Source organism: Vipera berus (assembly GCF_964194415.1).
Source record: "Vipera berus genome assembly, chromosome: 1".
NCBI lineage: Eukaryota > Metazoa > Chordata > Lepidosauria > Squamata > Viperidae > Vipera > Vipera berus.
The window spans coordinates 335,812,012-335,827,230 of record NC_138202.1 but is presented as its reverse complement, the minus strand read 5'-3'; the positions used below and the strand labels follow the sequence as shown (position 1 = coordinate 335,827,230).

Here is a 15,219-nt window from a genome sequence, read left to right as displayed (position 1 = left end):
TATAAACAAACAGAAAAATAAGTTAAAAAAAACCCCATAAGTAAACTACCGGTAATCCACAACTGCAGAGTCGAGATATGACATTTGAGATTGAGAGTGCAAAAAAATAGCAAAGAACAAACATTACAAATGAAGGGTGGCTTTCTTGGCCAAGAGTACCCTAGAAAAGATGAAGCCAATAGATCAATGTGTGTGTGTGTGTGTGTGTGGTAATTTTGAGGAGAGACAAGGTGAGCATTTTTCCTTCTCTAAGTTTTCAAACAGCAAACAGATGCAGAACCAGGTTCAAAGTTGCCCTGAAAGAAACTATGACTGTTTGATAATGTCAGAAGAATAATTTAGGAAAGAAGAAATATTTATTCCTAAAAGCAAAACAGTTTGCCTTTACTGGCAGTCTGCAGAGAAACAGTATACAGCAGCAGATTTTTATAGGGGGAGCTTGTCCAAGGTGAAGTGTCTACCTGCTGTTTCTAGGGTGGCATTTGAAGTGTGTGTTTCTCTGTGTGTGTGTGTGTGTGTGTGTGTGTGTGTGTGTGTGTAGGCTTATTCTTGTGAACATGCAGTTCCTCTGTGAGACCTAATTTAATTAATTCTGTGTTTGCAGACCTTATCCTTTGATTTGTGGATTAGGTCTGAGTAACTTAGTTGGAGTTTGAGGAACTGTGCTAATTTCAGTTGATTAACTTAGTTTCAGCTTGACTGTTAATTATCTAGTGGAGACACTGATTCTCAGGCCATTGTGGATTCTGTTAATATTTTAAGGGAAGATGGAAACAGTATAAAGAATAAAATATATCTGGATATAAAACTTCTCACAATAACATGGGGGGAAACCAACCCTGCCCGGCAACTCCTACTTCTCACCCTTCGATATCATCCTCATCTGTCTCATTAGCTTTGTGTGGAGTCTTAATATTATCTCCTTTGCCCACCACTGCGATGTCAACCTTCACGTAGCCTTTCAGCCCAGCCGTGATATCCTCCGGGTCAGACAAGATGGCCCACTTGTGGTAGAATTGATGCTCTGCAAGGAAAGGGGAAGAAAGTAGTAGGAACAAGCTAAAGCCCTATTGGCAAGACTAATACCCTATTAAAACAACATTGGCTTCAAACATTCATGTCTGAGCACAGCAGCATTTGCAGAATGACATTATTTTTTAATCTAGTCTTATATTCCATCTTATGAATGTGGTTTCCTCCAATAGTCCAAAACTATTGACTAATTAAATATAATCTACTGTGTTTGGATGAACATATAAACTAGAATAAACATTTAAAAAGCAGAAAGCAATGCTTCTGAGAATCCCATGGCCATGCTGGAGGAGAAGGGAGGCCACAAGAATTACACTTTTGCTGTGGTCTGACAACCACCTGGGACATTGATGAAAGGCTACATTAGACATGGGTGGATCTAGTTCTGCTGTCAGTAGAAACTGGATATTTCATAGCTCCTGGAATACAGACCTGGGAAACTGCATGGAAATGAGTTCTTGATATAAAGTGCCTCTCAAGCAAAATTTCCAAGACCAGAAAAAGCAGGAGGCTTTCTCTTACACAGCTCTTTCCTCCACAAAATATTATTTTCCATTACACACCTGGCTGAGTGTAAACGGTTCCCACATCCATTTTGAAAGACCCCACCAAGGTTCCACTGCGCAGTAAGTTCTTGGAGTGAATCACCTACAGTTTAACAAAACAAAGGTAATTTGAGGCACAGAGGACCACAGGATGGCCAAAAAACCTGCCTTGGATTTAGCTGCCACCACCAGAATGCCTACGGAATGTTCTCCCCAAGGAGATTTTTCTGCCTCCACCTCAAGGTCCCATCCCTCTAAAGCAAAGTTCTTTTTTATTTTTCTGAGCATCTGAGTATCTCTTAAATAGAATTTTTACACTATTTAACATACTTAAAAGAGGGACTGTAAAATTTTAGTCTCTGTTTTACAGAACAACAAAGTCATGTGACTAAATAAGATTGCAGTGGTTGGGATTATATAGAGCCATGGTGGCACAGTGGTTAGAATGCAGTCCTGCAAGCTACTTCTGCTAACTGCCGGCTGCCAGCAGTTTGGCAGTTCGAATCTCTCCAGCTCAAGGTGGACTCAGCCTGAGGTCGGTAAAATGAGGACCCAGATTGTTGGGGGGCAATATGCTGACTCTGTAAACCCATTAGAGAGGATTGTAAAGCACTGTGAAGCAGTATTTAAGTCGGCTATTGCTATTTTCTCCCCCCCACACACAAATTTTTCCTCTATTTTAATTAATTGACTGAATGCTGATTCTACTCTATTCTGTTCTGTTCCTTTATGTTCTGTTTCACTCCATTCTATTCTGTTCTATTCCATTAGTATTCTATTCCATAAGTAAATAAATAATATAAAATGAAGTATACACATTTGAGAAATATAAGAGACATTAAAATACAATCCTGTTAATGTCAATATAAAGCTGTATTTCATCAGGTGAAGTGCTAATGAGCCTAAAGCTGCATGTATTGCAGGCTACTAAAAAGATAATTATTATTAAATTGTTCAAATTAAGGAAAAGCTCACATTTCTCTAAGGGTCACATTTCCCTCTGCTTGTTTATCAGTTATTGTCTTTTTGCTAATCTCAGGAGAGAAGCAAAGATGCTGCAACTGCACACATCTTACTGAAAAGATTTGTCATTTGAGTGCAATAATTTCAGATTGCTAGTTCTACTAAATTTTCAAGACAGCTGTGCTGTCAAAAATGTAATTCTAAATAGATAAATAAACATTAATGTAAATTGAAAATCAACACCAATAAGAGGCAATGGCAAACTATATTTACATTGGTGCCAACAAAGTGAGATGGATAGCAATAACACTTAGACTTATATACTGCTCCATAGTGATTTACATCATTCTCTGAGCAGTTTACAACGTCAGCATATTGCCCCCCAACAATTTGGGTCCTCATTTTATTGACTTCAGAAGGATGAAAGGCCCGGGTCAATCTTGAACTGGTAAGGATCGAATTCCTGGCTATGGGCAGAGTGTGCCTGCAATACTGCATTCTAACCACTTCACCACCATGGTTCAATATGAAGTCATCAGGTTCCAAGCTCAGCTCAAATGAGAGCTACGTTCCCCATTATTTATCCATATCTACTCTAACTGCATTTCAGGCTACCATCTTTCAAGATGGGAATACTTTCTTCTTCAGTCATGCTTCAGGGACTGTGCCAACTGAGAAAGTGAATTGAGAGGTAAACATTGCTCACCGATAATTTGATGATTTTATCAAACATGACATCTGGGGGAATATGAAAGTCAAAGACAAAATACTGAAACAGAAAAAGAGAGAGAGAGATAAAAAGGTTACCAAGGTCCTTTATAGTGAAACGATCAGTAATAAAGAATAAAATGAAAATAGTAAGTCATTTTGTTTTCTCCAGACATATTTCATTACAGTTTGATTGTCTAAAAAAATATGGCCATCCAATATTTAATTTTGCCCTTAGGCAGACTAGGAGCACTGGTAAAACAAATCTAGGGATAGGATGCTAATTTGAGAAAGACATAAATATTCCCTATGTCAAAGCAGCCCCAGGGTTTTCCTCAGAACCCTGCGGAAAAACGTCTGTGGAGATTCTCAGTTTTCCAGGCCATAGTTGTCTCAAAGGTGGCTTTTCAAAAAGCAACTGGATTATTTTTTTCCTTTTCTCAACAGAACCTATCCTTCCATCCCCCCCCCACCATCAGAACTGATGAAGCTTTTGAATGAAAAGTGAAATGTTTTCTTCTTCTTCCTCAAGGAAAAAACAGTCCAGTTGCTTTTTGAAAAAGCACCTTTGAGACTGGAGAAGAATGGTAAGGCTAAATAAACATTTGTGGTACTTCTAAGCCAAGGGTCTTCAAACTTGGCCCTTTTATGACATGTGGACTTCAACTCCCAGAATTCCTCAGCCAGGCACACTGGCTGAGGAATTCTGTGAGTTGAAGTCCACAATTCATAAAAGCACCAAGTATGAAGACCCCGGTTCTAAGCAATGAAAAAGCATGTTAATATAATCATAACCTGAGAATCAAAATTGAATGAAAACAATTTTACTATTTGGCTAATGGAATCATACTTTATTTTGTAAATTACTCTACTTTATTTTGTAAATTACTCTACTTTATTTTGTAAATTACTCTACTTTATTTTGTAAATTACTCTACTTTATTTTGTAAATTACTCTACTTTATTTTGTAAATTACTCTACTTTATTTTGTAAATTACTCTACTTTATTTTGTAAATTACTCTAGGTGGATGAGCATTCAGTATTTCCAGAGTAAATGTTGCAGTATAACCCCCACCCCTCATCCCCATTATTTTTATTTTCTAAGAATGTTTAGAAAGAGAGAGGAGTGCCTTTGGACATACTGAGCCCAGGCATTATGTTGGAAATGCAATGCCATGTAGTTTTCATATTTTGAAATAAAAATTGCTAATGTAGATAAAAAGGTGGTGTTTATGAGGCAGGAATTAAGACAAAGGTCCAGCCCTGGCCTAATCTGGCACCTGTAATACAGTAAGTAGGAAGAGCAGAAACATTAGCCCTGATTACATGATAAACAATATGATGTTGTTGTTGTTTGTTGTTAGCTGTGAAGTCGTGTCCGACCCTTCGCGACCCCATGGACAACATTCCTCCAGGCCTTCCTGTCCTCTACCATCTGCTGGAGTCCATTTAAGCTCACGCCTACTGCTTCAGTGACTCCATCCAACCACCTCATTCTCTGTCGTCCCCTTCTTCTCTTGCCCTCAATCTTTCCCAGCATGAGGCTCTTCTCCAGTGATAAACAATATAGCCATTATTATATCCAATGGTCCTGCTGTCTAGGGAGATTCTCAGTCATCCAGGTCATAGTTATTCCAAAGATGTTTTTTCATGAGGCAACTGGACTTTCTTGTGTTTCTTTGAAGATGTTTCACTTCTCATCCAAGAAGCTTCTTCAACTCTCAGAAGCTGAAGAAGCTTCTTGGATGAGAAGCGAAACATCTTCAAAGAAAAACAAGAAAGTCCAGTTGCCTTGTGAAAAAGCATCTTTGGGACAATGGTCCTACTCTTCCTTTCCACCAATCAATTTGCTGACCTAAATACTAAACAAGCTTATATCAGGTTTTTTCCCCCAAGTACTGACAAAGATGGTCCAGTTCACCTCTTTTTAATATTCTGAGTTCTTGGTGGGAATTTCTCCACTTGCCTATGAAGATAGGCAATGCTTCAGCCCTCCTGCAGAAATCAGTTCCCAAGCCTCATTGATAGCTAGGAGGAACCTCTTTTTTTCCATATTTGCTGGAGGTTTTTTTTCTAACCTGAATATCCATCAAGAAGGAATTGACAGGTCAGTTGTTACAAGTAGCAAGCTAACCTCATTATAGTAGGGGCAATTAGTTGATTCCTTCATGGATGTGTACTTCTTCTCATCTCCCACTTCCACACACACCACAGGATCCATGTTGAGCCCCACCAGCTGCCGTGCTTCAATAACTGTGATGCTGACCTGATCAGAGAAGAAAAAGAAACACATAGTTAGATTCATTCCCAAAGATCCATCATCTTCCTTCTAATTTCCCTCTTCTAATTTCCTTCCTAAAAGGAGCTACATGCAATCTATGGGTGCTGTGCAAAAGCCAGAAAGGCTTGTCAGTTTGCAACATCTTAAGAGGTTGTAGGTGCTTCATCACTGGAGGTTTTTAAGAAAAGACTGGACAACCACCTGTCTGAAATGGTATAGAAGGGTCTCCTGCTTGAGCAGAGGATTAGACTAGAAGACCTTTAAGGTTCCTTCCAGCTCTATTCTGATTGAAAGGGGATCTCTGTTATTAAGTAATCCTGCTCCATCAGCTAGAAGCAGGATGGAGAATATAACTGCTTCACACAACATACTATGCTAAATTGTGGTTAGCAAGTTTATGCTTCAGAATGTTGTGTGAACCAAAGCAGTTGCATTGATTCAATCAAGCACAGATCTACTAAGCATGGGTTAAGCATGCTGCAATAGCACAACCTGCTTCTGAGTTGTACTAATTGCACTAATATCACTCCCTCCCCCCATGTGCCTTCAACAATTTCTGCTTTGGGACATGCTTGCTCAGGAGCCTGTAAGATGCCATGAAGCATACCAGTTTGTGAAAGGTGGCAATAAGGGTGAATAGATATTCATGCTGATTGGAGAAGGATTGTGGTGGTGGAGACAGTGGACTCCAAATATTACTTGCATAGCATAAATGAGAGTCTGGAAGCATCTCACCTGGTAGTCCATTGGTCTTCCTGCGCTGGGCTCCATTTTAATATCTGGCTTGGATCTTAAAAAGACCATGATAATAGTGAAAGATAATAACAATGACATAATAAATAAGAATATAACATTTAGCCCTTTGTGTATATTTTATACAATGTGTAGCTGGCTTCATTGTGGGATAGCACAACCTGTAAATCTATCTATTGTGAGATGCAAATGCAGGCTTATAGTTTAGCATTATGGATAAACCAGGCAAAAATCCTAACTCCATCCAGAAGAAGCAAAAAGTCTGATGAGTCACTTTGAACCCCAAGCAAAAGGTTATAAAATGCAGTTATTTGTTAATAAAGGCAGGATAGAAATAAATAATACATTTTAATAGGTTAATATTTTTCCTCTAATGTTAAAGGCCACATTTCTCATTCTTTCTCACATCTTTTTTACACCCTGACATATGTAGACCCAATCTCCATTTTTTGAGTTGTCTTGTACTCACCTCTTATTAGACACATTGGTGGTCACAGCTGTTATTGATGCCAGGGAGATGGTATCTGGATCCAGGCCACCTCCAAGCCGTATTGCTTTACGGTCCAGATCTTCTGCTTCCAAGATAGCTGGTTGATCTGCCCAGGAAAGACAAGTCATAATTAAAACATTTGAGTGACTATCACAAAACTTTAACTCTGGGCATCCTTTCAAGAAAGGTGAGAGAAACCTAAAGAAGTATGTGAGTTGTGATCTAGTCATTTAGAACTGGCACTATTAAAAGCACCTGGATGAGTATTTCTCCAAACTGGTGAGTTTCAGCTCCCCCAATTGTCTAGCTAGCAAGGCAATGGGTGAAAATTCATTCTTCTGGAGGATTCCAAGTTAGGATAAGGTGATCTAGATTATTTTGTTTAATCAAAGCTATTTGCATCACATTCTCAGAGAAGTGTAGAGACAGCAGGATATGTCATCATGAACTGAAGTTTTGATATCTATGGTAGAAGCATCTTCTCACCTCAAAAGATACATAAGTCTGGACCATGCCACTGACTTTCTCAGTAGCAGTTCAATTCTATAGAACACTCTCTGTTGGAAGAACAGATGGCTCCTATCTTATTGGCATTTTGTAAACTAAACAAAATAGTGTTTTGACTCTTAGGGAAGTTTAAAATATTGAGCCCCTCTAAAGTTTTTGATTCTTTACTGTAGGGAGGCTGATCATTAAAAGTTGCATTTTTTTCTTGTTTATGTAGGGTTTCATTGTTCCCTGCCCAAAATCTCTTTTGGATGCAAGACACACACACTCTCTCTCTCTCTCTCTCTCTCTCTCTCTCTCTCTCTCTCTCTCTCTCTCTCTCTCTCTCTCTCTCTCTCTCTCTCTCTCTCTCTCTCCCTCCCTCTCTCCCTCTCCCTCTCTCTCTCTCTCTCTCTCTCTCTCTCTCTCCCTCTCTCTCTCTCTCCCTCTCTCTCTCTCTCTCTGTGTGTGTGTGTGTTGTAAATCAACCAAGCAATCAACCAAGCAATCAATCAATCAATCTATAAACAAGTAAATACAGGAAATTGGCTTTCCTAGGACAAAATTAAGGCAGAGAGTTATTTGAATTCAAAGAGGTACCTAACTTTTGCACTTAGTCTGAAACTGCTAATTTGCAGTCTCAGGGTACAACAAGATTGTAGTAATTCACTGATTTGATTGAAGTTTAGGTGGCGTGCATATGCATACCTTGCTTTCGGTGATGATCATCTTTTGAGGGACGTGTTTTGCCCAACTTCATGGCTGAAAAGACTCCTCTCCCAGCTCTGTAAGCAAAGTAGATACATTATGAACAACATTATGTTATCTCAGAACTGAGAAACAACCTGAGGAGACAAGACAAATAAAGGAAATAGTGAGAGAAAGGAAACAAGAGAAAAATATGAGTAAATGCATTACTCCTACTTAGAATTTGTTGTAGTTTAGGATGAACCAGTGAAAAGTTGAATCAAGAAAATATAAACATATTTGATTCTTGGTGAGAGGTTTTTATCCAACCAAGAAACACAATGGCTGTTCTCTAAGCATGAAATGCATTTAATGGAAATAGTAACTATTTCACATATATGCCATGTTCATACCCAGAGCTTCAAATGGACTGCCATTATTCAAATTGTATTGGCATGAATTTTCCTGCCCTTTAGCCATTGTGGAATCCTCAGTGTTCTCTGAGCTAGGTTTTTTTTTTGCTTATAGATGTTACATAATTAGGTAACATCTTCAGTGACAGAGAGTGTGGGGTTTGCTCCTTGTTTATATAGAATAGCTTGCCCTGCCTATGTTGGTAGCGGTGTGGTTTTCTCCTTGGTAGTTAACTATATGAACAAGGAACAAACCCTATTTACAATGCCATTGATGATATTACCTAGTTGAGTAATAAAATATCTACAAACAATCAAGCTCAGAGTTCACTGTGACTCCACAGTTCAATCATGAATTATTTATATTATCTTCTATTGGACCTTTTTGTTTTCCAGCTCTGCATCATCTGCATTTTGATTTCTTGAAATACTCTATGTAGGGATCCACAAATGCTGTTATGCTACATGCTTATAGATCTGTCACCTATTTTCCCCCTTACTACAGCAGAATCTGCAATCTTAGGTAACATGGACTATAATACCTTAAAGCCATCTTCTACTTCAATCTTCTGTTGGGCTGAAGATCACTCAGCACACTTTCTTTGATGTCAGTTATCATATTCCAAAAATGGGGGAGGCCAAGATTCAAATTTATTTGAGGATGATTTGAGGAGATTTTAAGGCATAAGGTACTTGGTTTGTTCTTTAACTCTTACAAACTCCAAAAATGCCCCCCCCCAAAAGTAATAGATGTTTTAGCTGCATTAATTCTGGGGATGGAAAACAGGGCTAATGCTTTTGGAAAACAGACAATTCTAGTTGTCAGCCAAATTAGGAAAGCTATGGAATTGACTGGGGAAGGAAGGAAGGAAGGAAGGAAGGAAGGAAGGAAGGAAGGAAGGAAGGAAGGAAGGAAGGAAGGAAGGAAGGAAGGTTTTGTTTGATAATTATTTTAAGTGAGGCTTCCCCAGTATGCTCTCTTCTATGTTGGCCATAGCCCACATAATCCATGGCAACCTCGCTGGGGGAAAAGGTAGACATGGAACAATGGTTTTAAATTACAGGGAAGTAGATTTTGGTTGGATATTTGAAAAAAAAATCTTAAGAGTAAGAATTGTTTTTTTTATTGAAAAGTTTTGTAAAAGTTACAATATTATCCCATCCCCAATCCACCCCTAAACCCCCCTCCCCCTCCCCCACTTCCCAAAGCTGATTACAGGGTTACAAATTATAATAATCATAATCTAACTGACATTAACCAACTATATAAATAACCAAATACATAATACACTTTAACCTGCCTATAACATAATTACAAACAATCTAAAAGTATAACAGTAAGAATTGTTTAACTATGGAACAGACTGCCTTCCCCTTTGTTAGACTGTTCAGACAGAGGCTGAATTTGTTGGTGATGCTATAGTAGTAGATTGCTGCAATTATGCAGGGGATTTGACTGACTGATTTCCTACTCTTGCTTTCCTTATACTGTCGGAAGGATGGGCAGTCTTCAGGTGCATTTAACTCCACCTTTCCCTTTCTTTCATTGTTATTTTTGTTGTTATTGTTGCAGCTCCAACAACCTTCCATAACCATGCACCAAAAAGTGCCCATTTCTGAAGGTAATTAAGCAATTCACTTGACAAAGCCTTTGGGTAGGTTTAATTTGCCTAAAATGTCAGAAAAACTAAACAAACAAAACAGATATCCAAATGCCAATGAAATAAATTACACACCCCAATGAACCTGTTCTGTTTGTCCTGAAGTCACTGTTCTGTGTACAGTATCCCTTGAGTATCCCAAATAATACCGAGTGCATTATTTTTTATGCAGTGAGACCCATATACATGTCATTTTACAACTGACAAAGAGGGCTGGGCTCTCCCTGCAAGATTTTAGACTCTGGAAAGCAGAATAGTAAAGAAAAGAGGGGAGAGAAAAGCAAGGGCACTGTGGAATGTGAAAACAAAATGAATTTCTGATATTTAGACTTGGATCTCCTCATAGCTTCATGTCTGGAAGAAAACTTAGTAAACCTAATAGGCTTTTCATAAGGAAATGTGCCATCTGGAATTAAACCCAAGGTTTCATAGAAAAAAAGTGACATCAAGCATGTCTTCTAAAACTTAACATAAGGGATAAGAGGGAGGATATGACTGGTTTTCAGGGATTCTGTTACTGTAGTATATTTAAAAAATTTCAAGAGCTGTCCTAAGGCAGCCAGCTGGTGCATATGAAATACCAATTAATTAATCATTAATATTCCCTTGAAATAGAAAACCATGAAAGGGGACCATCTGGCTGAATGCAATGGAAGTGATGGGCCGGTGGTGGTGGTGGGGATGCAGTTGGGTGAGCAACAAGGAGATGGAAGGTATGATAGGACTCCAGAGGCAAAGCAGTTGGTGGAAAGAAGATTGTTACCTGAGTCAGATATTTTGAATCTCAGGATTATCAGACAACTTCTATTAAAAGCAATAGTGAAACTCCTCTCTTACATACTGTATGTACACACACTAGGAAGGTCCTCTTATTCAGTTCCCATCAGCTAAATGGAGAAGGTGATAGCTAATAGACAGACAACAATTAGTCACAAAGATACAAACTAAACTCAGAAAACTCCTGTATTACATGTCACCCAGGCATTGTCTTCTACACACAGGGAGAATGAAAAACGAGGGCAAAACAGCCACACTGTGCATCAGAGGGTATACCAGCTAAAAGCCCATCAGACTCATTTTTTTTCCAGAATGAGTGGGCTTTATTGAAGATAAAGTATATATCTAGCATCACAGATTTTGGAATAGAATGTAATATTCTTTGGAACAGCAGGCAGGATCAACTAATGTCAAGGAGATCATTCTCTTTAAATACTCTTTGTATCCCACCCAGTTTCTAATAATATAAAATGCAATTCCCCCATGCAAATATGCTTGCTTATGATGCTTGTTCTAGAGTGACATCTCAAATATGCCAATAGATACTCTTCAATGCATTCATAGCAGAAATACTCCTACAAACCTTTCAGAGATTAGGAAATCAAAGCAACTACTTACCTGTTCCAGGTAAGGCAGAATCAGACCTCTTTACCAGTATCTCACAATTACACTGACAAAAGTTTGAAAGGTGACTTCGGGGCAGGAAGTTACTGAGACAGAGAAAAGAGTTCCTGATCCATTTCCTGCTCCTACACCATTTTGGGACAATTGCGTCATTAAACTCAGGCCCAGTTGCCCTCCATTTTCGGACATCACCAAAAAATAACAGCACGGAGGGGAAAGGAATGGCGTAGTTAGGAAGCCAGCTGTGTTAGCGGAGAATTGATACCATCCCCTTCATGAATATTGGATGAGAACACCTGAGACAGCTTGGCAAAGGCTGAATAGCAGCCATTCCAGATTCCCAGCAACGTTTTATTTTCTCCTCACAGGGTCCAAAATCATAGCCTTAGAAGAGGTTTCCATGATTTAGTAACTTAGTTTGGGAGCCATTGCTTTTTAGGTCTCTGGGCTTTTATCAGATTGCTCCATTATTCCTAAATGGATGTTCAGAATGTACATACTAAATTTTTGTAAAAAAAATCTAATCTTAGCTCAGGATTTATGCTTGGTGAAAAAAGAGCCACAAGGCTGGCAACTGTTGCTTCTACCTGAATTCCAGATGGGTCTGATTATGGCTTGGAAATGAATCATTTGCAGTTAAATCTGCCTTTTTAACATCAAGAAACATTTTGAAATGAAGAAATTATCATATAAAGGTCATCTATCTTGTGGTCAGAGATGAGGGAGAGATTAAATCTTAGGGCTGGTTCATGGGTTTCTAAGCTAAATAACTCATTCACTTCTGGGTAGCTTGTGAATCAGCCACTACTTGGAGTGGAACAAAATCCTCAAGTTCAGTGAAGATTAAAGTGGTTGGAAAGATCTTGTCCCTGGAAAGCGATTGCCAGTTAGAATGAACAGTGCAAGGTTAGATGGAAAAATATTCTATCTTGAACTTTCTTTGGGTGTAGAAGGTCTGCCTTATGGTGACCTTGAGAATAGAAAATGTTTACCACCTGTTGCCTATCCATATTAAACTTATAGACACACATGGCCCTTCCTTTGTATACAAGGGGTTTTTGCCTGGGAAAAATTAATCACAATTAAAAAGGAGCAGTCAAGGAGCCATGATGGCACAGTGGTTAGAATGCAGTATTGCAGGCAAACTCTGCCACAGCCTAGAGTTCAATTCCATCGGTTCAAAGTTGATTCAGCCTTACATCCTCCCAAGGTTAGTAAAATGACCCAGAATGTTGGGGGCAATATGCTGACATTTGTAAACTGCTCTTTGGGGAGGTATGTAAATATTATCACCATTGCTATAATCACATTGTCCTATATTGACCTCCTAGGTCAAATGTTAGAAAAAGAGCCATTTGATCTAGTGTGGTATTACTGGGAATGGAAAGGCATTTGGAAGGATCCAGTATTCAACAAGTCCATCAGTTGAAACTGACTCTGCTACTGTATTGTGCAAAGTTGAAAAAAAACACCAGTATCCATTTGTTATGAAATGTGTCCATATATAAATTAGATAGGTTGGTAGACAGGTAGCTATGTAGATAGACAGACAGGTAGGGGTAATTGCACAAGTTGAATAGAGAGTCAGATAAATATAACATATGAAGAACGGTTGCAGGAATTGGGTATGGCCAGTCTAGACAAAAAAAGAAAGGGGGACATGATAGCAGTATTCCAGTATTTGAGAGGCTGCCAAGAAGAGGGGGACAATTTATTTTCCCAAGTACCAGTAGGCAAGACAAGAAACAATGGATGAAATCTAATCAAGGAGAGAAGCAACCTGGAATTAAGGAGAAACTTCCTGACAGTGAGGACAATTAACCAGTGGAACAGCTTGCCTTCAGACATTGTGGTGCTTCATCACTAGAGGTTTTTAAGAAAAGACTGGACAGCCACTTGTCTGAAATGATATAGGGTCTCCTGCTTGAGCAGAGGGTTGGACTAGAAAACCTCCAAGGTCCCTTCCAAACTCTAGCCTGATTGATTGATTTATAATTTTGCCAATTGGACCAAATTAAATCAAACATCAGAAATTTAAGAGGAGAGTGGATTTGGAAATCAAAGTGGTACTTTTTGTGACTTGGTCAGTTAGTGGGATCAATCACACTTGAGTAATTTCAGTCCAGAGCTCACACATTCATTGTGTCCAAACAAGGGGAGCTAAATGATCTTCAAAGTATACCTTATCTTTTTATTGTGTCCTATAAATATGAAAGTTTATTATGCAAATGAAACATGGTATCACTATTCCAAAAAGCCCTCGGCTCTTGGCTATGTTGTCAGATCTTGGGCTCCCGGGTGATCATTTGTATTTTTGCTATTTTTGCAGTTCAGCAGTTCGATTCTCACCGGCTCCAGGTTGACTCAGCTTCCATCTTTCCAAGCTTGGTAAAATGCCCCCGGATTGTTGGGGGCAATATGATGACTCTGTAAACCACTTAGAGGGGGCTGTAAAGCACTGTGAAGCAGTATATAAGTCTAAGTGCTATTGCTATTTTATGTTATATATTAATAAGGTTTTTTAACATTGCACATTTTTCTTTTTATTGTTTTTATTGATTTTTGTTCACTGCCAAGAGTTACCTTTGATGAGATTGGTGGCTATATAAATTTGATTAATAAATAAGGAATAAATGAAATGAAGCATACTGGATATATATCAGCCTCTCACCTTGGTTATGCCTCTCTGTTCTGAAAAATATGGCAAATGAGCTCTCATCTACTAAACCCCCTACTGTGCTGATAGTGATGAAGGTAACAGCATTTTATTGCAAGATGCTGTTCCAATTTCTGACTATTAACTAATGACAGAAGAAGCTGCAGAACAGAGTTTAGATGAAAGAGAGGCAGAGATTATGATATCGAAACCTACTTTTTGTCCTTGGTCTTGCTGAAATGGGTGAGCAGAGCCAGGCAGGAAGCAAAAAGACAAAATTTAAACAAAAAGTTAATAAGAAACTAGGAGGATTTTTCATAGGATGATATCAAAAGAACAGCCACAAGCTATATAGATTTAAATCCTATTTTTCTTTCTTCAGGAATGTACATATTATTCTCCCAATGTGAAGGAGATAAAGCTGAGGAAAAAGAATGATTATATATTGTAACCCCAAAATCTTATCTAAGCCTACAGGATATGAATTACAAAATCCTGGTGGCTGTGTAGATCATGGAAAAAACAGAGGATTTGGGGATGTCCCATTGCTTCCAGATTTTGGCCATGTCTGTTTCTGCAACTCAGCTCTGAAAGCCCTAATAGTCTCTCCAAAGATTATGCTGAGGTGATAATGGCCATAATGTAAATTTTCTTGCTACACTTCGGAAAACGATATGAGAAGTTGCAGTTTTCATTTTTATCTACTTCCCTAGAAATAGATATCATTGAGCCCAGAGGATCTTGCTTCAGTAATCTGTGATACTACAAAGCACAGAAGCCTCCATAGCAAAAATGATAATAAAAGATGAATTCTGGTCTAGATGGCATAATAATGAATTCTGGAGAGGGATTCTAATCATATGATGATTGCTACACTGGGTTATCTCTGAATCTTCTGTTCCTTTCATTTTAAAATTATGGTAGTGATTTTTGAATTTGATGAGGATAACCCACAAAATATGTGTTACTTTTTTATTTTGTGCAAGTATAGAATTTTCTTTAGAGAATGTGAAGGTTGAAGGAAAAAAATGAGGTAGTTCGTTATTCATCAAATGGAGTTGCAGTTCTTGAAAATTTGGGGGAAAGCTCACTGACCCACGAACTGGGGGAGACAGCAAGTCCTATGGAGATTCTAGGAATT

The 15,219-nt window shown here is 38.5% G+C and overlaps 1 protein-coding gene across 1 annotated transcript in view; it reads right to left on the bottom strand.

Moving 5' to 3' along the window:
• OTOF (otoferlin) overlaps positions 1–15,219 on the bottom strand; it is a gene marked incomplete at both ends in the record, with an annotated part of 185,511 nt that overhangs the window by 68,748 nt on the left and 101,544 nt on the right. Inside the window, 7 exons of the mRNA XM_081312999.1 lie at positions 865–1,024; positions 1,596–1,680; positions 3,247–3,309; positions 5,385–5,516; positions 6,267–6,321; positions 6,754–6,880; positions 7,969–8,045. Coding sequence (XP_081169125.1) covers positions 865–1,024; positions 1,596–1,680; positions 3,247–3,309; positions 5,385–5,516; positions 6,267–6,321; positions 6,754–6,880; positions 7,969–8,045 — 699 coding nt within the window. The remainder of the gene's footprint in view (positions 1–864; positions 1,025–1,595; positions 1,681–3,246; positions 3,310–5,384; positions 5,517–6,266; positions 6,322–6,753; positions 6,881–7,968; positions 8,046–15,219) is intronic.